The following is a 23804-nucleotide window of genomic DNA, read 5'->3' as shown; positions in this document are numbered from 1 at the left end:
CTGGTATTAGTATAAAGATCTGTGCCAGCTCTGAAAGCTTTTCTATAATTTTAAAAGAAATATGTGGCAGTAAAATCTAGACAGCCATAAGACAATATATTCAAATGTTTTCAATAGCTTTGAAACCAACAAGAAAAAAAGAGTAGCTGTCCCAATAAGCTTCAGTTGCATAAGAAGTCTTTTCCATAATGGACGTGGCAAGATTTAAACAAAGGACACGCATAATAAAAATGTAAATGAGTTTGCTTTACTAAAACTATAACTTTAAAGTCTTTTGTTGCATGTTATCCTGGAACCTTCTTACAAGGTAATCACTGTTTGCATAGAGATTTAAACCGTAGTCTTCAATAGCATTAAACCCCTGCACGGTCTATGTGTGACAGGCATGCAAAGCCATGTTAATGTTCAGAATATGAATTGCCTCTGGGTGGCTCCGGCACCAAGTAGAAAACCAACTGTGTTGATATCAGAAGGCCTGATGGACTCCATGCGGCTCCCAGCCTGAAAACTTCACCGCCTTGACATGTGATGTGCTCCTCATGACACTGGCAGCACTGTCACTGGGAAATGGCACAAAGGCAACAAGCCCCCCTCCTTAGCCGTGCACTTTGCAACCCCCTGGTGCTGCCTGTCCGCAGCCTCTCCTCCTGCCTAGTTACGGACAGCGCTTCATAAACACGGGGGGAAGTGTGGGTGGATAGGCCCCAGCTGCCTTCCTGGACACAGCCTCCATAATAAATTGACCTGAATGATGAGGGCACACAAACAGTATGATATGCATTATTCCTGTCAATAAAATGTCCCCATGTGTTATGGTCTTTGTATATAATGTACTGCAGCCTTTCTTCTAGCGGGGACCTATTTAGAGGCTCGACTTTTTTCTATTCATATTATGACTCTCTAATTAAATTCAGAAATTATATGATACTGTGTTGTATAATATTACACCAGTGCAGCGCATTTAAATCCCTGATTCCTTACTTATAAATTCAAGGCATCGCAATCTTTCAGGTTGTCTTTGAAGATGATAACCATGAAAAAAAAATTCTTGCAAAAGAGAATGAGGATTTCAAAGAAGAGGTTTTTAAACTGCACAGTGAGATTTCTCGTCTCGAAAATGTTCTGCAGCGCTCTGAAAAAGAAAAATATTTATTAGGTAAAACTTTAAGCTGATGTTAGATCAAGACGACTAGTTTAAATGCAGCGTGTAAGAACCGTTACTAAAGTTGGAATTAATTGTTAACATGCTTCAGAAGGATGGTGACTTGCTTCTGGACTGTTGTCTTTTTCTGGTATTGAATGCTAATTTTGTATGTATTTGTAGAGAAATTCATACATATTTATTCTAATTTTAATGCATATATTTACATATTTTTATTTTATGACAAAGGAATATTTGCTGTGGCTTTTGAGACTTCTAATATTGCTTAGCAATGTGGCTAGAGTTCACATTTTCTGACAGATACGTGCTATAAAGTTACTGAACTAGAAAAGTGTCATATGTAGATAGTTATATAGTTGTATTTTTAAATTACAGTCTACTGTTTTATCATAAGGGAACTATATTAAAACCTACTCTCTCTGTAGAGAGTAGTTTCTGAGTTTCTGCAAAATATTTGAATGTGCATTTCTTCATATAAGTAGTTTTGTGTTTCTGTGGAAGTTTCTAAGAAAATCAAATAAGCCATCACCGCTTTTGATACCCGCGCTTTATTACAGGTCTTAAAAGGAGGGGTTTTCCTGATGAGTACAATGTCCAGTCTTTACCTGCAGGTTACTACTGGTATATTGCCAGAGTGAAATATTTACTGGAGGACCAGAAACTACAGCGATAGAGTAGAATTTGGCCGTTCAGCCTAGTAATGGCCATGTAGATTAGACCCAGTATCACCCTTAATAGTGGCAAGATGAATTTGACACAGACAGAATTCCTGATTCCTGCTTATCATGTGATCCAATGTGCTTCTTATCTTTTGGTCATTTTGTATGAGCAATAAAGAACCACCTGCTAAAACACTTTGTATTGGCTGTGACTAACAGCAAGGATGTCCAGAATTAGTATTAATGAAAAGCTGTGGGCACTCAGTCACACTTGGCTCTTGAACTTACTTCTTCATCTCTATCTCACCAGCCGGCTGAACAGCAGGAAGAAGGCTGTGAATGTCAAGGGCAGTGGTGAAGGTCACGGTTCTGCCAGGACTCTCGTCCCCGGTGCATTCCGCTGGGTTTAGAGACTGACCTGAAGTAAACATTTTGAATACATTAATGTAGGCATGTAATTTCATGGGGTTTCTCTTTCCCCTCTTATTTTCAGATAAACAAGTTCAAAGAAGGTGATGAAGAATGGAAGCTGATGAGCAAACTGTTCAAAAGGTACTGTAATTTTTACTTTTGCAAGCTACGCTCTTGGCAGAACAGTAACGAGCTTGGACTGTTGGCAGTGTATCGTCCAAATAATGTCAGAAAGCTGACTTTAACTTGAATTATGTCACATTTTGGTTTATGGTAGTATAAATCACTGTAGAGTAATAATGAATTGGTATTCCTTTAATGAACATCATGATTTTGATTTTCTCATCCTGTCATATTTCATAATGTTGTTAAAACACAGTGAAAATTCTGAACCTCAAAAAGCTACAGTAAAATGATAGAAAACTTTAATTTAAAAAGTAACGCATTCAGTAAGCTTCTGAAGGCACGGAAAAAAGATTTGTATTGGCGAATAGCTAGTAACTTCAAAAGAGAAAATGGCTGGGGTTTGTAACCTGTGACTTGTTAAATATTCCACTATTCCTGGACACAGCTGTTAGTATATATGACTTATTATTTATATGCTATCTGGGCAAAACAATAGCTGAACTAGGTATAAAAGTCAACTTTTTAAAAAAAACTTTCCAGCACCGATGTTTATTAATTAATAAGTGATCTCCATGAAAGGTTGACACCTCTCAGTGTTTTCCTGGTATAACATCTAGATATCTTTGCAGTGGGCTTCCTATCTTGTGATGGTTCACAAATTACTTTTTTCTACAGTATATAGTTGTCATTCTGAAAATTAAGAAATAGATGCGGATCTTCCTATAACAAACATTCCTTCTGTGAAACATTTCCAAAATATTTTGTAGATAGCTCACTACTTTGTGGTGAAAAGTAAGGGAAATATTGATACTTCTGCATGCTAATTCCATGATCACTAAATTCTCATGCAAATTCATCTGTTTAAAAAAATATTTTGTGGGGACTAAGGTGCTGGATTTCTAAAATCATCCCTTTCATTGCCTTTCCTCGTGACCTTTGATGAATCTCTCTTCTATGATCGATTTTCCCACTCTGAAAACAGTGATACCTACTTATCTTTATAGGAGCATTGAAAGGGTAAGTTCATTAGGATTCTGTACATGAAATACAAAATCAGAAGGAGAATATGAACTGGTCTAGTCTATCAAAGAAGGGATGTGTCTTCTGCTAGTTTTTCTCTTTTCTAGCCTGACAGTGCTCAGCAATCCTGCTTAGGTTTGGTCTCATTATGCTGGAAAGAAAGGGTCCGTTGACTGTTCCTGTACTGAACATTTCTTCTTAGTTCATTTGCAAAGTCCAAAGAATACAGTTAATAGTACATTTTCTTCATCCTTTCACTCACAGGAAGTTTTTCCTGAAACTTACTCTATATTTTGCTTTCCTTCCCTTCATCTCGATACAATGGAGGACATTGTCTTACATCTAGTATCTTCCCATTGATACGACCTCGGTCTGTGGAATTGAGCAGTGGCATAGGAACTCTTTTCTGTATGCCACTCACACAATGTGGAAGTGCTACATTTGTGCAAAAATGGATCGCACACCTTCCTCCCAAACTGCCTCAGCTACCTGGACAGGTAGCCCTTCACCGTCACTGCTCAGGCTGTCCACTGAGCTAAATTGTAAAACTGAAGTGCCGTGGGAAATCTTTGGAGCAGTCCTTCTCTTCCCATTATAATTCTGACAATAAATCTAATTATATTTCCATTCCTGAAAGAAAAGCTACAATTCTAAAAGATTAACTACATTGATTGAAGTTTCTGACTTTCCCCCCCCTCCTTTGCATATGTCATTGAAATATGTTCTCTTGATAGCCAGAATGTACCTAAATTCTTCTTCGATCTTTAAAAAGAGGAGCTGGCCATGACGGCACACACTGCTGTAGTGCCCAGCAGTTGGACATTTCACTCCAGAAATGGAGTTCACAAAGTTGGTACAGACATCAGCATCCAATATACACTGTATAAGGAAAAGTTAACACTTAAAACCAGGATTCAAAGCAGACACGGTCAGTAATAAGTGATGATGAAACACCTTGGAAGCACTGTCTGGATTAACTAGAAATTACCGGTTGATTTCTTGTAGATGGGGCTTGTAGTCTGGATCTTCCTCCTGTGGCCCGGCAGCCAAGCTGTGCACTAGCTGTGGGCAATTGCCTCTCTAATTTCTCTCAAAGCATCGCAAGAGATGGCAAGGACTGAGTTTTTCATAAGGACCAGAGCACTTGCCCAGGGTTCTGATCATGGATGAACTGGAGGACCTTTGAACCCATAGTTCTGTATACCAACGATGTAACTGGTAGTTTACGCTGTGTTCTGGTGGGGAAATATTCTCTTTAAAGCTGAATACAGGGAGACCAAGCACAGAAGAGTTGTAATCTCTAAGCTACATGTTAGGATGCTCAACACAGAGGAAGGGACTTTTTTCTAGATTTGTTCTTATTTTCTTCAATTTTTTTCTGGGTATTTTTGCTTAGATTTTGGGGGAGGGACTGTTTTGTTTATTGTTTTCTTGTCATTCATAGTCTAATGTAAAACGCATGAATGATCGAGCGAGTCAAAACACAAGGTTGTCCCTTTCTCATGCAGTCACAGCTTTGGTATGTCGTCAAGCTCGTGCATGAGTATTCTGTATCTAGTCTCATGAATTTCATATTCTTTGTGTCCAATGGCACAGCTTGAACAGAACTGGTGCCTTATTCTCATCATAGAGGGGTAGTTAGGCTACTTTTTCATTACTTGGGATATTGTAATCAAGCCCCATAAAACTCCCAGCGGCATACAATGTCGGCTGCCCTGATTTGTGGCTGAGCATTCTAGCTTCTAGGTTATTATGCTGAAGGGGAGCGTTTCTCCATTTTCATGAAAGAAAATGAATGTCAGTGTTGTACTCAACATTGTCTGGCTTTAAATATATTGTAAATGCAAATACAGTAAGTAGCAAACTCTGCTCCTGGTGATACTGAGAAATATAGATGTTTAACTTGCAAGTCCCAAGTGCCAGTAGCTCTGACAGAAGTCCCAGACAGCTCAAACCCAGCAGAGCCAAGGAAGCTTTGCCATGCAACAACTGCTGAAGGGACGTCGGTTCTGGAACTTCTGAAGAATTCTTGCAGAATTCTGCTTAAATTGCTCTTTAGGCACAATCCTTTGTCCTCCGTACGACTAGATGTGTAATTTGCCTGACAATGTTTGTCCTGCGAGGCTATGTTAGAAATTGCTGCAGATGACGCAGACGTCTGCTGATCTTCCGACAGATTTACAGCAGAACAGTGGAATTGCCCTTGCAGCTCCAAGCTGCCACTGCTGTTTGACTGTAACAGGTTTACCACAAATACTCACTTTTCTGAGAGTTTAAGTCAATGAAGTTGCCGTTCCTAATGGTTTTGTCATCCTTGTACCTCCTGTGACATCACATTCTGCTTATGTCAAAATAACTTGATATGTGTGACTCTCGTGACATTATTAAGCCCCACATAAAAGTATCTAACGATAAGTGAAAATGTCGTTCTGTTACCAATTGTCATACAAAAATGTGTGTGTCCCCATGTAGTGTCTTGATCAAGAAGGCTGTATTTAGAAAGGATTTTTGGAGAGTTACACCTGTTTGTAATATGAAATCCAACATTGATTCTCACGTTTACATCGTAGTTGATTGAAATTCAAGAACAAATGAAGGCAAAACTTAAAAATGAAAGATCATTAGTTAAAAACCTGGTGAGATACTTACATATACGTTATTTTTTTTTAAACCATCATTTATTGCAAATCTAATAAAATATGCAAAACCCTTTTAATATCCCATAGATTGAATAAATTTATTTTTAAGTAGAGAAGTTCTTTTACACGTGAAAAAAAATAGCAAAAATACTTTACAGTTTTATTTTGTTCTTACTGTGTTTTGAGAGAACAGATGTAAACAATGCTACTAGAAATATTTTTTTTAAAAAACCTACTATTTTGTTTTAGGAGGCCTTGGAAAATATTTAATAAATGCAACATTATTTGAAAAGATTTGCTGCTGCTGTTTACAAATGTCATAGGCAATGATACAGAGTTTTGTCTTAAAATATTTTTGTATTCTGCATTAGTCTCATAAGAACACTGCCTTTTCTTTTCTTTTTACATGATCCAGGAACTTTCCAGACGGCTGGTCCTTTATTTTACCATTTGACTTTTTTTTTCTTTTCCTAGCCTGATTTCGTACTGGCTTTCACACTGATCACCACTAGTATGTCTTTGTTACAGTAAGCTGACTGGGTTTATTATAATAAAAAATAAAACACAGCTTGACTTGCAATCTAAATGTGCTGGAAAAGAATATGATACTGTTTAGAAGAGAAAAGGTTGTGAATAGAAAATCAGTACCACTTCAGTTATTTAAACATTTGCTTTTCTGCAGCTTGTCAAACTTTGTGCCAAGTCATAGCTGCTTTACTTTGTTTTGTTAATCTCAGCACCATGTGTCTTGGGCTTTTTTAATAGGGGGCCAATCCTGCAGTACTTACGCAGTTTTCAGTTTCAGTGAGTCTGGGTAAGTACTGTAGAACTGTATTTTTTTGAAAATTAAAGAAAAAACAAATTGTAATGTTGTAGGGTAGGTCTTTCACAGCAGTTTGTGAACGTTAAAAAAAAACTACAAAATAAGTTGTCTATTGAATAAATTTTGATAAGCACTTTCATAATGAAAATGGTTTATAAATCTCATCACATTTTAAGAAAAATTTTTGACCTGAAGATGTAAGCAGGACTGTATGGGAATTAGGAAATTATGAATACAAGACTTTAAAATGTGATTGTCTCCATTTAGGCCATGGTACAGACTTTGCTCTTTCAAGGAAAACCTTTTGGGATACAACTGTGCCAGCAGAGAATGCTAGCTAATGCTAAAAATTACAGTCTGGTTTGTATATTTACCAAAAGCCTTTGAAGGTATTTTTATGAGACGATGTATCTGAGGGTTGATTTGGCTCATAGTCTGGTTCTGAACTGATACGTAACATGAAAACAGCTTAGACAGACTTCTGGATCGTAGCTGAGACACCTGGAAACATCATTTTAAGTTACAAATTGAGTTGTATTAGTTCTAGAAATCCCAGTGGGACCTTTAATATCAAAGCTTAAGTAGTCAGATTTTATATATCCTTAATGCATGTTAAGAAATATCTAGACATTAGAAAGCTTTTATTAATTCAGGAGAAAAATAAGTTTTCAAAATAAAATTATTTTTAAAAATAAATATTGATTATGAGACATGTTTACTTCTTTTTTATTATTATTATTCCAGAGTTAGTTCCAAATTTTACCTAGAAATGCTTCATCTAAGGGGATCTTCTTGGATGAATTGGGAAAATGTTTCTTTGCGCAGATGTAGTAATAGTCTGAGTTCAAAACAAATGAGTACATAGGAGTCCAACCTTTGCAAAGGCTGTTGTATGAGATTTGGCCTCACTCTTCCCTCTCCTCCTATTTGTAAAATTAAGCACAAAGTTGCCAAATATCTAGAACATACTTACGAGGCGGTTTCTAAGGTCATTTAGTGCCCCAAAATACAGAGTATGCATTGCAATTAATTGTGAAATGTGATGAAGATACCTTGAGTAATCTGCAATACCTAAGTATTTAACATGCAGCTTTTTGTGGCCTTATCTTTTGATTACGTATTATCAAACAAATCAGTGTTAAACATGAAAGAAATATGGCAGTAATGCAGTTAAGTCAGATAGTCAGAGCAGTAATGTGCAGAGTGAATGGGAAATAACATTGGAAGTGGAATGCTCATCCTCTGGGAAACAGCAAGGAAGGAGTAGGCTCAGTGAGAACTTCAGTGCTTTGCTCGTTGAGACTTCTCGTTGACACTCTGAGTGCATGCAAACGTGGAAATGAAAGATGGACAAACAGGAGAATAAAAACACTCTCAGAGTACATAGTGCTCAAGAGGAAGAGGAATGAACACTGAATGTAAAAAGTAATTTGTAAGCAAAGTTGAATTTGAAAGTATAAATCCTCTGACATATGATTGAAGTATTTATGCTCTCAAAAGATCTTCTCCAAGTTTTAACAATTGTTTAAAAGAATTTCATGAAGATTATTACATAAATATAGTATTTTCTGTATTACCATACAATTCTGCATATTTTGACGTTATTACAATAAATAAAAATGTTAGTGATATAAAATGACATTTCCTAATAGTTTAAAGCCCAGAAAATGTAACAATGTTAGATGAAATGAAACAATTACAAAATAGAATCATTAGCAAAGTAGTCACAATTGAATCAATAGTAAAATCCTGGAATAAATCTTAGGGGGGAAAATGTCAATTGATTAAATGTTCCCCTTTTGTCATCTTTAATGATTCTGTCAATATTCAGTTTCATTTCATTGTCTATGACCAATATTTTTGCTTTCCCATCATGTGAGTAGTACAAATTTCTGAGCAATGCCGGGCAGTAACACAGGACCGGCTGGCTTTGTTACAACTCACTACAAGCCAAGGAGTTGCTGTCACTTTCTCATGTTGTTGACAGTCCCAGCTTATATCCAATGGAGTTTTCAAAGAAAAAGCGTAAGTATTTTTCTCTCCAGTTATTATGTCCCCAGATGGAGAACCGAAAGACAGGTGTTCACTGTCATAGATCAAAGTGCTAATACAATTAGCTTTAAATCCGCAAAACGTTGTATGCCTTTTGAATATGCTATTTACAGATGACTACTTATTTTCTCATTTTAATACAATTTTTCACTAAACTATAGTTCTGGGTTAATATTAGATTTTTTCCAAAAGTTTATGCCTACTGTTTAGTTCATATTTCTTGGTGATTCCTTTTAGCAACAGAAGGAGAAAAAGAAGACACCGAGACAAAGGTGCAAAGTGTCCCAGCTGTGGAACAGAAAAATGTATGCAATTAACTTTATTTCCTAAGTAAAATGCAGATTTTATTAGCTAATATTGCAAAGTGCTCTGCTAGTGTCATACCTCTGTTTTATTTGTCTTAGTCTAGTTTTTCTTTTTCCACTGGCTTCTCTTAAACCTCTGTGTTTTAAATGAACGATGACGTATGCTCCTTACACTGCACTAATAACTACTATTATTGCACCTATACTTTTAAAAAGTAACAGTCTTTTTTTTTTCAGTTAATCCAAATGGAGTTAAGTAACATTACTACTAGACTTGGTCCTTCTACTCACTACCCTTTCAAACTGAAACACGTACTCGCTGTTCCTTGTCCTTCAATCTAGAGAGAATGAACATGGCAGATCACAGGGCATGATGTCTGACCGCTGTCATTAGTGGGTAAGCACAGCTCAGGGTTTGTCCGGCTGAAATCAGTTCAACTGACAAGGTAGGAATCCGGTGGAAGAAATCCCTTCGTTAGCATTGTACCTTATAGATAGCTAAAAATACTGAAAAACATTTAAACACTGGACCCCAAATCCCAGTTTTGTCCACAGGCAGCAATGCTGTACCAAAAAATACAGTGCCATGAAGCACAGGGACAGAAAACTAGGATTCTTGCTGTTTAACATAATACCTACATATTTCAAAACCAAAAGCAGCACAAATTCTACCTTAAACACATGCCAGAGTATTGTAGAAGACCAACACTTTACTGTGCTACAACAGTGTCTTCACACAGCAAGTTTTAAAAAAAGGTAGTCCAGGTATTGAATAAATTTTTATTTCTGAAGCTTAAGCTGAGAATCATGTTTATCCACATGTGAAAAATATTTCCTCTACTTCATCAAGATTAACTAAGTAGGATGTGATCTTAAAGGGACTGTGGAAATAGAAGCAGAATTTAAAATGCTGCTAGGGCATTTGGGTAAAGCTGGCAGCTGAGTTAGTAACTAGCAGGAAAATCCTAAGTATCGAGGTCCTAAGTGGTGCTAAGAGGCTCTTGAGAAATGACCAGAATATCTGCCATGGAGGGCCTCCAGTTCCTCTACATTTTTATACCTGATATGATGTATGGTTGCTTATTCCTGCAAACATATGCACTTAATCTGTCCCAGCCTTCAAGGAACAATAACATATGCATCATAAATACACACCGCTGAAGGAAATCTGACAAACAAATATATAGAGAGTCATGAAGTTATAGAATCATTTAGGTCATGAAAGACCTTTAAGATCATCAAGTCCAACCATTAATGTAGCACTGCCAAGTCCAACCACTAAACCATGTCCCTCAGCACCACATCTACACGTCTTTTCAACACCTCCAGGGATGGTGACTCAACCACTTCCCTGGGCAGCCTGTTCCAATGCTTGACAACCCTTTCGGTGAAGACATTTTTGCTAATATCCAATCTAAACCTCCCCTGACACAACTTGAGGCCATTTCCTCTTGTCCTATCGCTTGTTACTTGGGAGAAGAAACCAACCCCCGCCTGGCTACAACCTCCTTTCAGGTAGTTGCAGAGAGCGATAAGGTCTCCCCTCAGCCTCCTTTTCTCCAGGCTCAACAACCCCACTTCCCTCGGCCGCTCCTCATCAGACTTGTGCTCTAGACCCTTCACCAGCTTTGTTGCCCTTCTCCAGCACCTCAATGTGCTGTCTCGTAGTGACAGGCCCAACACTGAACACAATACCTGAGGTGCAGCCTCACCAGTGCTGAGTACAGCTCACTTCCCTACTCCTGCTGGCCACACTGTTTCTGATACAAGCCAGGATGCTGTTGGCCTTCTTGGCAACCTGGGCACACTGCTGGCTCATGTTCAGCCAGCTGTTGACCAACACTCCCAGGTGCTTTTCCGCTGAGCAACTTTCCAGCCACCCTTCCCCAAGCTTGTAGCACTGCCTGGGGTTGTTGTGACCCAAGTGCAGGACCTGGCACTGAGCCGTGTTAAACCTCATACAGTTGCCTCAGCCCATCAATCCAGCCTGTCCAGATCCCTCTGTAGACCCTTCCTACCCTCAATCAGATCAACACTCCCTCCCACCTTGGTGTCATCTGCAAACTTACTGAGGGTGCATTTGGTCCCCTCATCCAGATCATTGATAAAGATATTAAACACAACTGGCCCCAACACTGAGCCCTGGGGAACACCACTGGCCACCAACTGGATTTAACTCCATTCACCACAACTCTTTCAGCCTGACCAGCCAGCCAGTTTTTTTACCCAGCGAAGAGTATACCTGTCCAGGTCATGAGCAGCCAGTTTCTCCAGAAGAATGCTGTGGGAAATGGTGTCAAAGGCTTTACTAAAGTCTAGGTAGACAACATCCACAGCCCTCTGATCCTCTTCATGGCCTTCCTCCGGACTCGCTCAAGTGTGATCTGCTTTACATAAGTCATCCTCCTTTTCCAAAGACTTAAGCTTGTAAGTCCTTCTGCACACTTGCCAACTTTTGAATCCTTTAAGTAGAAAAACCTGTAAGAATAATAAGGAAAAGTAGTTTAACATTTAAATCGGGTTTGAAATTTTTCCTTTAAAAAATGCCCTTTTCTCCTTTGTAAGAATAATTAGCACTTACAAATTTCCATTAGTTGTTTGAACTATTTAAAAACTCATTCTGCTAGGAGGTTTCTGAATGTGACCACAATAAAAAATGCAAATTGTCATCTGTAGCTACTACTACATCCTGTCATTTACCAAAAGTATGAGCAAAGTTAAACTGTTTGGATTTCTTTTTTGCTATGGATTATATTTTAAACATTTTAGGCAAATAATGGCTGGGAAAACTTGAACACTCTTTAACTTTTGCAGAATATTTTTATAATACAGAATAAATGTAGTGAACTATTATAAGCACAAAGGATTTTTATATTGTCTTATTATTCTTAAAGTTAGATTGCATTTAATTTTCAGAATGCCTTTATTTGACTGTTGATATCCCTGATCTTCCTAAAACTTCAAATAATAGAAAAAAAATTCAATGTTTGGAAGTTAATGTCTAAATCAATGTATTAATCAGCCTCACTTTTTGAAGCTAGATTTCCTTCAACAGTTATTTGACATATCCTATTAATCATAGTTAGATTTGGAAATCTATGGCATGTGGTGAGAACAAGCCATATGCTGAGATAAACTGAACTGGAGCACTTCTAGGTTAGTAGAAATATGTTTGTATTAAAACAAAAATTGGCATACTGTTGGTAATTAGTTGTTACTGAGACCTATAGCTTGAAGTGTTATAGGCATAGAGGAATATCCTTTCTTGAAGAATTTAATTTACATTCATTTTTAATGGATTCTGTATCATTTAAACACTACTTTGACACTTACCCAGATGTCTACTTGCCCTAATGCTTCAGTCATACAGTGAAATCACAGCAGCGGTAACATAAAATTTCAAACTCAGTAGCAACAACATAAAATTTTGACAAAAAATCAGCCTTCACACTACTTCCAAAACCTTTTTCTCTCCTTTTAAGGACAATATCTTCCTCAAGCAGGAGGAGATTTTTGTTTAAAGCCAAAAAAGATGCTTAAATACCGTAAGAACAGCTGTGATGTTGGGGATAAAGAGCTGTAGCCAATAGTTATGTCATTTCTGTACTCAAAAAGCCTACATTCAAGTGTTTCTGCATGCCTAGACTCTTGCTGAAGGGTTGTTATTTTTTCCAGCAAACCTTTCCCAATGTTGTTTTCCTGTTATAAATGTGTCAAAAATCCACCATCCATGGACCAAGTCTGTATGTGTCTGAAAACACCTGAGGAACCGAAGGAGCACTTGACTATAGTCTCACCTTTAAAATGACCTGGCCTCGTTCTTCTCTTGTTCCAAGTGTTTTGAGGAGTTTGAAATACGGCTAGCATTTATCTGTGTTCCTTTAATACCTGGTTCTCGTCTTCTGTCATCATTGTTGCTGTATAATATTTTTTGACCAACTTACTGCTGCTATTTCACAATCCTTTTTCCTGTTAGCTGAATTTCTAAGAATATCCCATCCATAATAACCATAGCTCTGTTATGTTATTACTAGTGCTCATACTATTGTTCCTTCTAGTGCCTACAACCTTCATAATTGCTATTGCGCTTTAAAACACATCAGAGAAACTAGGATTTTAACCTGGTGAATTAAAAATTAATTTATCAGGGCTGTATGGTTTTGTATTGATATTGATCAATACTGTATCGGTCACGTGGGTTGGCGTAATCCCAGGCACAAATACAGGCTGGGTGGGGAATGGATTCAGAGCAGCCCTGAGGAGAAGGACCTGGGAGTGTTGATTGATGAGAAGCTCAACATGACCCAGCAATGTGCACTTGCAGCCCAGAAAGCCAACCGTGTCCTGGGCTGCATCAAAAGAGGTGTGACCAGCAGGTCGAGGGAGGGGATCCTGCCCCTCTACTCCGCTCTTGTGAGACCCCACCTGGAGTACTGTGTCCAGCTCTGGGGGCCCCAGTACAGGAGAGACATGGAGCTGTTGGAGCAAGTCCAGAGGAGGCCACGAAGCTGATCAGAGGGCTGGAGCACCTCTCCTATGAGGACAGGCTGAGAGAGTTGGGGTGGTTCAGCCTGGAGAAGAGAAGGCTCCGGGGAGATCTAATTGCAGCCTTCCAGTACCTAAAGGGGCCTACAGGAAAGATGGTGAGGGACTGTTTATGTGAGGGAGTGTAGTGATAGGACAAGGGTTAATGGGTTTAAACTAAAAGAAGGTAGATTTAGATGAAACGTTAGGAAGAAATTCTTCACTGTGAGGGTGGTGAGGCCCTGGAACAGGTTGCCCAGAGAAGCTGTGGATGCCCCATCCCTGGAAGTGTTCAAGACCAGGTTGGATGGGGCTTTGGGCAACGTGGTCTAGTGGAGGGTGTCCCTGCTCGTAGCAGAGGGTTTGGAACTAGATGATCTTTGAGGTCCCTTCCAACGCAAACCATTCTGTGATTCTGTGATTCTATGATCCTGCAAGAGTACATGAATTCTCCTCCTGCATGCACCCTTCTAAAAAGAGCAAAGCACATTTATTCCTTTCAGTCTCTTAAACAATTGGATCAATGCCCAGACTTGACCACTCCTCACCATCCATCACAAGGGGGATGTGGGGATGTCCAGGCCTAACCTGACATCCTGCCCATAGCTCTACAGTCCTGGGAGGATAGTGCCTCTCAGAAACCATGTAGACTTGGGCATGGCCTGAAGTGCTTTCAAGATACGATCTGCTGTTAATGAGTAAAACACTAAATGATATTGGTACGGTTCTGCTAAATAGTGTTTTTCTTTAATTTTGAATATGGGTTTGAAGGACCACACGATAACAGATTCAATAAAGTTCAATTACTTTTCAGTTACTATTCAATTACTATTAAGTACACATACAGGGTTAGCTGATATTTTGCTTGGTGTTTGTACTGTAGCAGATTTGGTTGTGTAATTTTGTTTTGTAGATAGAGCAGAGGACACCTGCATTCACCTCTAGAAATTTTTATGTATCTAGATAGGGATTATATTTACACTGGAAAATCCATTTGGAAGATTTTGAGAATAATAGGATATCTGATCATACTCTGTTTCAGCTGATGATTGCATACTGCACTGTTGATAAAAAAGGATATATATGCAAGAAGAATTAGTGTTTATTGCAGAAAAACACTAATTCCAGAGATAAAAGAGTATGTTGGAAGCAGAGAATCATTTAGGTTGGAAAAGACCTTTAAGACCATTGAGTCCAACCATAGATCATTCTAGCTAGCCCCGTCAAAGGATAGGTTTTTCTTATTGAATGTTTTTCATTATTTTCTTAATATAGAGCAAATAATTCATAACCAACTAATATCATGATGGGAAGGGTATAATAGTGGAGCAGAAAGAGTGTCACAGATAATAGGATTGCCACAGTTGCCCTGAAATCTGTTTCATCGCTTCATGTCTCTTACTTGTAGTTCCATTTTTTGGTTTCATTCTGTTTTCTAATGTCCCTAAATTAATCCCTTAATTCCTAATATGTAGTACAGACTGAATGGTTTTCTTCCTTACTATTTATATGCTTCAAGATTTACTCCTTGTTATTGTAAACCCTTATAATAATAGCATGATTAATGGGAAAAATATTTATTAGGTTTTAAATCTGTCCTGTTAATACTGTTAAGGCTCATTCAGGTTTGCCAAATGTTTCTCAACTGAAGTAGACTAAATGGAGTGAATTTTCTGTATGATCTCAACAGACCATGAAACCATTTTGATGTAGTGGAAGCTATAAATATATCCAGAAAAGAGGATGGTAACCTTTGGCTTGCACGTAAATCTTAAGATTCTAGATTTTTTTTAAAATGGCTCAAGTAATCGTAATTTCAGGACTCAAGAAAGAGGAAAGCGTATTCCTGAACTTCCCCAAAATGGAAGATTTTCAGTCAGGTCACTGTGTTTGATATTTACGACACTCTTCTACATTAGGCATAAAGTGAAAATCCACCAAGCCCTTGGAGCAAGTCTATAAGCACATTGTGTCTTCACCCATCTCCAGGCCTCCATGGCTTTTCAGCCAACAGTGAGTAGTTTAGAGCCTTTTAGGCAATTAGGAGCCTTGTCCAGGGTGAAATCTAATCATATTTTGAAATGTAGTAGTTAATAATTTTTAGCTATATAGCTGTAAGTAGCTTTTTGTACTGAGATAAGTACAATATGTTGTATTTCAAACTTTCACCTTTTAAGATGAAAATGAGATTGGGAGGAGGGGGAGATGTTACCAAAAGACTAGTAGCAGAATGCTCTTTCCTACTCAGTAAGTTACAGTTCCAGTGTCTGAAAGCTAAGTGTGTTTGAACAGTGGATGAAAAGCTTGTGAACATGAAACTTTAGGTATTAGATTCTGGCTATGCTAATTTGCTAAAAATTAATTATGTATTTGATTACATATCTGAAATATAGGACAGGTCTTTCCTGAAATATAGTTCTTATAATAACCATGCTAATATGCAACATCCTAACTTATGCTACAGAGGAGCTCAACTTCCTTACCAAAGTTAAATTTTGGAATCCTGTTCAATAGGATTCATATTTTGATTTCCAGGAGGCAATAGACTTTATTTGCAAGGTTTAGATCAAGGTTCAGTTCTTTTACGTTGTGTGAGGTACTGAGGTATTGCAACCATGCTGACACACTAACTAGGCAATAACTTCGTCTGTCAAATGTGTGGCTAGCTTTCATCTGTACTAAGAGGTGTATCGAGCAAACTTATCCAATGAAATTTAGTAATTTTTGCAAACTATTCATTTGCTAATAACATGCCCTCATAATTCCTATTACATAAAAGCTTATATAAGGAGACAAATATATAGTTATGTGCTGGGAACACTTCATTAATGACACAGAGAAAGGATTTCCTGTAGAACAGATGGCCCTCGTAGTGTTAACCAAACTGTTCATCTAAACCAGCATTGTCTGGAACCTAATGCCCTCAGGCAAGGATCCGACCCAGTTGTGGAGAGGCACCATGCAATCATGACAGATGGTCATGTGTTGAGGCAGTCCAAAGACCATGCATATGTACCAAGGGTGGTTGTTGAGAGCTGAAGCTCACAGTGGAGAATATTCAGTAGGCTTATGGTTATGGGTGTCCTGGTGTCCTACTCTGAACAACATCAGTGTAAAAAAAAAAATAATAATAAAAGAAGGCACGTGAGACCTCAAATTGAATGGAAGGAAGAAAGCAATAGTTTCTTAGCCCTTCACCTGGGTTCCATTGGACAGATCAATAGGGGGCAGAAATTTGTTTCATTAGTTTCGGCCAGCTTGAAGAGGATATAAAATTTAGTCCACCATTCTGCAGTGAGTTGAATGACAGTAATAAATAGAATTAGGCATTTCCAACTTTTGAAAATAAAAAATTTCGATACATTAATGCACTAATGGTTGTTACATTAGTGTTTAGTGTTTCTGATCAATGTTATATATAAATCTGAGTAAAATCTTAATTAGGCTTGCCGGAGGTTTTAAAGCTGAAGGGTGTGAAATACAGTTTAAATAGCAAAGACTTTTCTGATCAAAAGATTGATCAAGACTCCTTCTGTGTTAAGAATACACTTCAATCAGGTGGAGATGCTCTTGAAAAGGGCAGTAGTCTCACTTGTCTTCAAAAGTTGAGTTTTAATCCGGCTTATGAATGCTTTCCACATTTGAAAAGTGATTTGCTCTTCTTTTCAACCGGGAAGAGCATAGTTTTGAGATACACATGATGACAGAGATTTCAGAGGAGTAAATAAAAACTAGTGAAAAAAAAAGTAGTAAGAATATCAAAGCACAGAAGGGACTAAAGTGATCTAATGAGAAACAGGGTAATGGTTTGCAATGAGGAAAAGGAGTGAGCTGGAAAAATGTAATGGAGGGAATTTATGTGTTTAAAATTGAACTGGTTGAAGCCTAGAAAGTAGCTGCTGTTAGCATCAGTTTTAAAATGAGGGGGGGTTACCATCTTTTCACAGAAAATGTTACAAGAAGGACAAGTGCAACTGTCATTCATTTGTTTTTGACTGCCCTACTGAACTGGAGTTTGGAAGTGCCAGTGCTTCGTCAGGGGACCATCCCAAGAGCTGGGGATCTTCAGATTGTGGAAAGTCTTTAGACGTGGTCTTTTCTACCCTGCCACATCGCAGAAGTCAGTGATGGTATCATTATGGGTTACGGAAGTCCTATTATGCTTATATTTCAAGCAGCTGGGAATGAAATCTTGTGGCTTTAGAGCTGCTTTGCACCATCATCCCATGGCTTGAGATCTACTCCATTTTGTGTACAGCTGCAATGGGCCTGAATCTGCTTTCACAAATTCTCCATTTACCCAGTTATATTGCCACTGAAATCTAGGGTGTTACGCCAGTATAAAATCCATGTGTGGAAAGAGCACTTGACCATGCAATTGGTATTGTAATAATTAATATTTGCAGTTAATTTCATTTGCAGCTTTCATAGTATGTAAATAAAATGATTTTTCTTTATTTAAAAAGGCCTGATACTATAATGTATCTGCAATACTATCTATTCTTTAACTCTGGTGTTTACTCCTCTGAACTGGCCACATAGCTACCAGTGTGTGTTTGTGAGAGAAAGTGGAATGTGTCTGCAGCTGAAAAAACAAAATGATGATTTGATCTGGATAGGACCAGGGTTTAATACAAAACACTACCGAAAGCTTGGGAGTTCTGTTCAAACAGACGGGTGGGTAATGTATTTGATTTACCAGGTTCGTGTCCAGTGTGTCTGTGTGGAGACCTGTGGAAATACAACAGGGATGAAATGTCTCTTGGGGGAGGGAATGTGTATTTGTGTGAGGTGTGAAGAAGCAGGAGGAGGTGGCTGGGGACATGACTGAACAAACATCTCATCTTTGGGTTTTTTTTCAGATTTGCTCTGTGCTGTGTAGAATATAATTTACAGTTGGAAAAGTAATATATATGACACCCTGCTGAGAGAGAATGGAAGGCTTGAGATTGCTTAGTTTCTTTCAGATTTCTGATATGGCATGCCTAGTCAATGGTGCTTTCTTTTCCTGAATGATAAAAGTATTACAGGAAACTAAAACAGGTTCGTGCACTCATGAGACTTCATTTGTCAGTTTTCAGCACTGCAAGTAGAAGAAAAAGTTATAATCACCGATCTGCCAATGCAAAGTGAAACTGGAACAATAATTCCCAAGGAGAAAAGAGAATTGGAAAAGGAACATCTGATGAAAGAGCAATATCTTAAAAGAAAAAGCTTACTGACCAGGTGACCTTTAATTATTGCAAGCTAATACATTTAGGTATATATTTTATATATATTTTTATACACTGACCTTTTTTAAAGTCTATCAATCTCACAGAACTACTGTCTCTCTAACCTTTTAGCTGCTAAAGTAATGATACTAGTAGGCATTTATGTAGCAGCTTTATCCCGGGATTTTACAGAATTTCTCATGACATTTCTCTGAGAGAAATAGGAACCAGACAGGAGAGTGAAGATCCACAGTCACACAGGCTGTGCCCAAGTTGTATGGCATGGATGCTCCGTGGGCACAGGTACTTCCACCCAGTCACCCAGACTGGAAATGTGCCACAGCCCCCTTCTAGTCCGTGTACCCGGGTTTTCCTAACTCTGACACTTGACATGGGACTGATTTGAGTCAGGGCATCCACACAAAAGCAAAGAGTAGGAAGCATTCCTGGACGCCAAGTGTAGACATAATCATGAAAATCAGAGTTAGGTCTGAGGCAGGAATTCAATTCTTTGTTTTAATCAGTTGACCATATACTTTTTTTTTGCCATGGGGAGTTTATAATCATAGGTCTTGAGTCCTCATCCACTTAGGCAATGGCAATTTTACCATTAATAGCAGTAAGATGAGGTTTAGACACATATACATAGGACAAGATTGCATTTAATTTCCACAGTATTGTTTTTATTATGGTTGTCAAAATGCCTAACTGTCGCAGTCTTTAGAAACAAAGAAAAAAAATGAGCCGACTTTGAACTACTGGCTTAGGTTACAAAACCTTTCAATTTTTAACAGGATACTGGAAATATCTAACAGCCTCAAACAGAAAAACTTGTCCCAAGAATAGCACTGTGTATGAGCAAAACTTTGTATTTGTTTTTGTATGGTTGATGAAGAAAATAAACACTCTTTTACTTACTTTCAGATAACATATGTAGTACCTGAGCAGCAAGCTGCTGAAAGAACCCTGACTGCTGAAACTGAGAAACTAAAGAAACATAAAGGTCAAGTAAGGCAAAGCACAGAAAGGCAGTGGCCAAAATGTTTAAGATGTGCTTTGAAGACATTTAAGAAGGCTCTGTGTTAATTTAGCTTCTTCTCTTTACATTTTTATTTTCTATCTTAGAAAGGAAGCTGAACAAAGCAATACAATATGGAAAAAGAAAATCCAGGTTCTACAGAAGAGGTTTAATATTATTGCATTGATTGCATTGATAAAATACTTCAGGCCTATAGATGTTGCAAATTATATTTGTAAAAATTAAGGTAGTTATATACATTATTCCATTACTTAGTCATTAGCATTTAAGGATGTAATACCTAGGTTTAAAAGATTGGGATTAAATATTAATAGACTGAATAATATACTGTTAACCTGCTTGTAACAATGATAAACACTTCAGACAGGTAATTTTTACGATTGTGTTAATAGTACTCTTAGTACTTAAAACCAGAATTTGTTCTGCGTGCTGTTAGACTACATTTTTCTTTAATGTCTTTCTTACGGCAGTCTTGAAATAGATTTTAAGCTGTTAATACTATTTTTAGCCTATTTGTTTATCGTCTTCTTTCCTAATGCCCCTCTTTCCCAGAATTCTTTTTCATCTCCCTTGTTTCATACTTCACCATTTTCTGTCACTACACTTTCTCTATCCCAGTATCACGGGGCTTTCGTCTGGTTTTCATGTGACCACAGTTCTCCTTTATGTACACTTTTTTCCTCAGCCAGTTTTGTCCTCTGCCCTATCCATCCTCTCTAGAATTTTCATCTTCTGTATATTCTGAAACATTTTGGCTGAAAAACACTGCTAGTCAAAACCCACAGAATCCCTCTAATCATTAAATGTAATGAACTTCCAGCAAAAGAACAGCGGCTCCCATCGAGCTCTGCTCAGTCATAGAGGCCGGCTGAGAATTGTAGTGCTTCTAGGTCACACAGCTCCAGCACAACTACTCGGGACATAGCTTTCTGATTCGCCATGAAGCTGCGATTGAGATTGAAAACCTTGGAAAAGTTATGAATTCCCTTGGTCTAAAGCTGGTCCTAGCATAAATCTTGCCCGTTGAAAAAGCCTTATGCTGTTTCTTGGGCAAGTAGCACCTGCACAGCTTGATGAGCTTAGGACTACATCTATACTGACAAATACTTTTTAATGGTGTAGATACTCACATTTGTCCTTGGGTCTTGGTTCTCTACCAACCTCAGTGTGTCTGTATTGCTTCAGTCATATTCTTTTTTGGAATAGAGCAACCAGTTCTTCGAGACAAAACCCTAGAGCAGTTCTGGTGCTGGTTTGTTCCCTATAGGCAGTACAGATGGCATGCCCACATAACATCAGGCCATATCTCAGAACATGCAACATATGTGTTTGGCATCATGCTACAAAAACACCTCTCTCATAGGCCATGACATAGCCCAGTGCTATTTTAGGCAGAAAACTACAGACTAAGAATATCTAAAATCTGATATTAGGTCACTAGTACTGATCAGCGTGGACAACAAGTTGTGCAGCATGTCTTAGGTCTATGATTTTTTCTCCCTGCAGCAAAATATTTCAGTAGTGCATATCTTATGCAGAGCAATAAGCATCTTTATTGTCTGAAGAAGCATGCAGGATTTATGAAGATTGAACTCAACGGCACGCAAATAGGGTGGAAAACCTTGGTCGTCTTGGGTTGTCAGAGCTTCCAGAGTTTGTATGTGAGTGTTGCCTGGAAAGGCAGGAAAGGAGAGCCCTAGCAGATGCCAAATGACTTTAATACGTTCTCGGTGGTATCTTTGCTACTGTTGTATGGATGAATCACACAAATTTTAATTTCAAATTTATGGAGTCCTGATGGAATCCATTTAATCTTGTAAACATCATATTTCATTTTTTCCAAGATTTTTTTCAGAATTTCAAGTTTATTTCAAATCCCTCTGGACTGATACCAAAATTTAAAGAACAAGATTTCCCACCAACTGCACATTCTACAGTATTTCAGAGAGTTATTTTCCTGTATTTTTTATCTCCATGACACCAATCAAAGGTGTGGAAATGCAGTAATTCCTGTCCTACAAATGGTGAACCGTAATGAAAGTTCATCCGTTGCACAGCAAACTCTCTGTATTGTACTTCATGCTTGTTCAGTTTGATAGAGTATCTCTAAGGTCAATGGATAGTTTCTCATTAAGTTCAGTATTCATTGAAATAGGCCCCAAGTTATCTTCTCATCTGTAAATGGTGAGAATAGACTGCGTTGATAATATAATGACAGTGTTATCAGTGTTTCTAGTAATAATGCAAGTCTCTGTAGAAAAATAAAGTTCTATTATTCTTACCAAGTTTACTTTAATGAGTATACACCGTGTTACCTGAACAGATAGGTACTGGAGGGTTTTTTTGGACAGAGACCATTAAAATTACTTGCTTAAACAACAGATTCAGTTGTTATTTTGTACGTAGGTAATCGTTGTAACATCATAGAAACACATTCATTTTGATGAAAAGCCAATTAATGGTGAGATTTAAATAGCCTATAGGAACATTCTTATTTTTGCTTCATTTTTTTCTGATATTTATTAAAGAACCACACAGATTATTTTTTCATGACAGTGTGACTATCTGGGCAGTCTTGAATTTAGCCTGTGTATTATTATAATTTAATTATACTCATATTTTCAAAAAAAAAACCAACTATAAAATATGTGAGCCCTCTTGTGGCCAAAATATCTTCTATGTGTCTTCTGAAATCATCGAAGACTGTGTGGCCACTGATGGTGAAAGGGCTCTGAACTTGAATACAACCAATTAACAATCATAAGAGAAAGGCTGCGGCTACCCAGAACTAATATGCTCCATCTCTATTTCAGAGTCTCTGGTATTTAAAACTCTCAAGCAAATATGAATCAAATGACTCCATTAGAGTTATTTTGATATTTTGGAAATTCAATTTCAGTATGTTTTTAATTATGTATTGTAGCTCTTAAGAATGACAACAGCCTAACGTAGGTTAATTGAATGTGAAAACCTTATGGATGTTTCTTAGACAAACCCTGCAACGCCAGCTACTAGCACTTAAATGTACATCTCAGTGAGACAGTCGTTACTGACAAGGCAACTGGTTTATTTTACTTAATGCTTCATTTCTATCTAAAGAAATCTTTCTAATACAGCAAGACATAGAAGCCAGTTCATATCATAAAGTCAAACAGATTTGATAGTGAAAATGAGAAAAGGGTAAGTCCAACAGAGGCAGATAGTCAAAGTTGGATATGCTCAGCTGCACGCAGTACAACCTTGTGTACATAATTTGCGTGTACAAATAACATACAAATTGTGCCTTCACTGGCATACATCGCTAGGTAAACATAACATCCATCTGCAGTATATGAAGGAATCATAATGATAAATTTTTGGTCACCCCCTCATCCTTCCTCCCTGGGCTGCAGGGGGACAGCCTGCTTCACCATGGCCTTCACCACGCGCTGCAGGGGGATCTCTGCTCCGGCGCCTGGAGCTCCTCCTCCCCCTCCATCTGCACTGACCTTGGTGTCTGCAGAGTTTCTTACATCTTCTCACTCCTCTCTCCGGCTGCAAAAGCTCTCTCTCCAAGTGTTTTTCTACTTCTTAAATATGTTATCACAGAGGCGCTGATTGGCTTGGCCTTGGCCAGCGGCGGGCCCGTCTTAGAGCCGGCTGGCATTGGCTCTGTCAGACACAGGGGGGGCTTCTAGCAGCTTCTCACAGAAGCCACCCTGTAGCCCCCTCGCCACCAAAACCTTGCCACGCAAACCCAACACAACTAGAATAAATGGGAAGCCCAAAGTTACTTATATGAGAAGTGAATGGGTTTCTAAAGTTATGAACACCACCAGCTGCCTAACTGGT

At 38.2% G+C, this 23804-nt stretch overlaps 1 protein-coding gene across 1 annotated transcript in view; it reads left to right on the top strand.

Moving 5' to 3' along the window:
- C2H10orf67 (chromosome 2 C10orf67 homolog) overlaps window positions 1–23011 on the top strand; it is a 39163-nt gene extending 16152 nt beyond the window's left edge. Inside the window, 6 exon segments of the mRNA XM_054815060.1 lie at window positions 1012–1156; window positions 2315–2373; window positions 5949–6014; window positions 19859–19962; window positions 20060–20134; window positions 22945–23011. Of these exon segments, the coding sequence (XP_054671035.1) occupies window positions 1012–1156; window positions 2315–2373; window positions 5949–6014; window positions 19859–19962; window positions 20060–20134; window positions 22945–23011 (516 nt within the window).
- Window positions 23012–23804: the final 793 nt, after the last annotated feature.

Source organism: Grus americana, chromosome 2 (assembly GCF_028858705.1).
Source record: "Grus americana isolate bGruAme1 chromosome 2, bGruAme1.mat, whole genome shotgun sequence".
Classification (NCBI taxonomy): Eukaryota; Metazoa; Chordata; class Aves; order Gruiformes; family Gruidae; genus Grus; species Grus americana.
The sequence above is the reverse complement of the archived record's forward strand: the minus strand, read 5'-3'. Positions and strand labels throughout refer to the sequence as shown.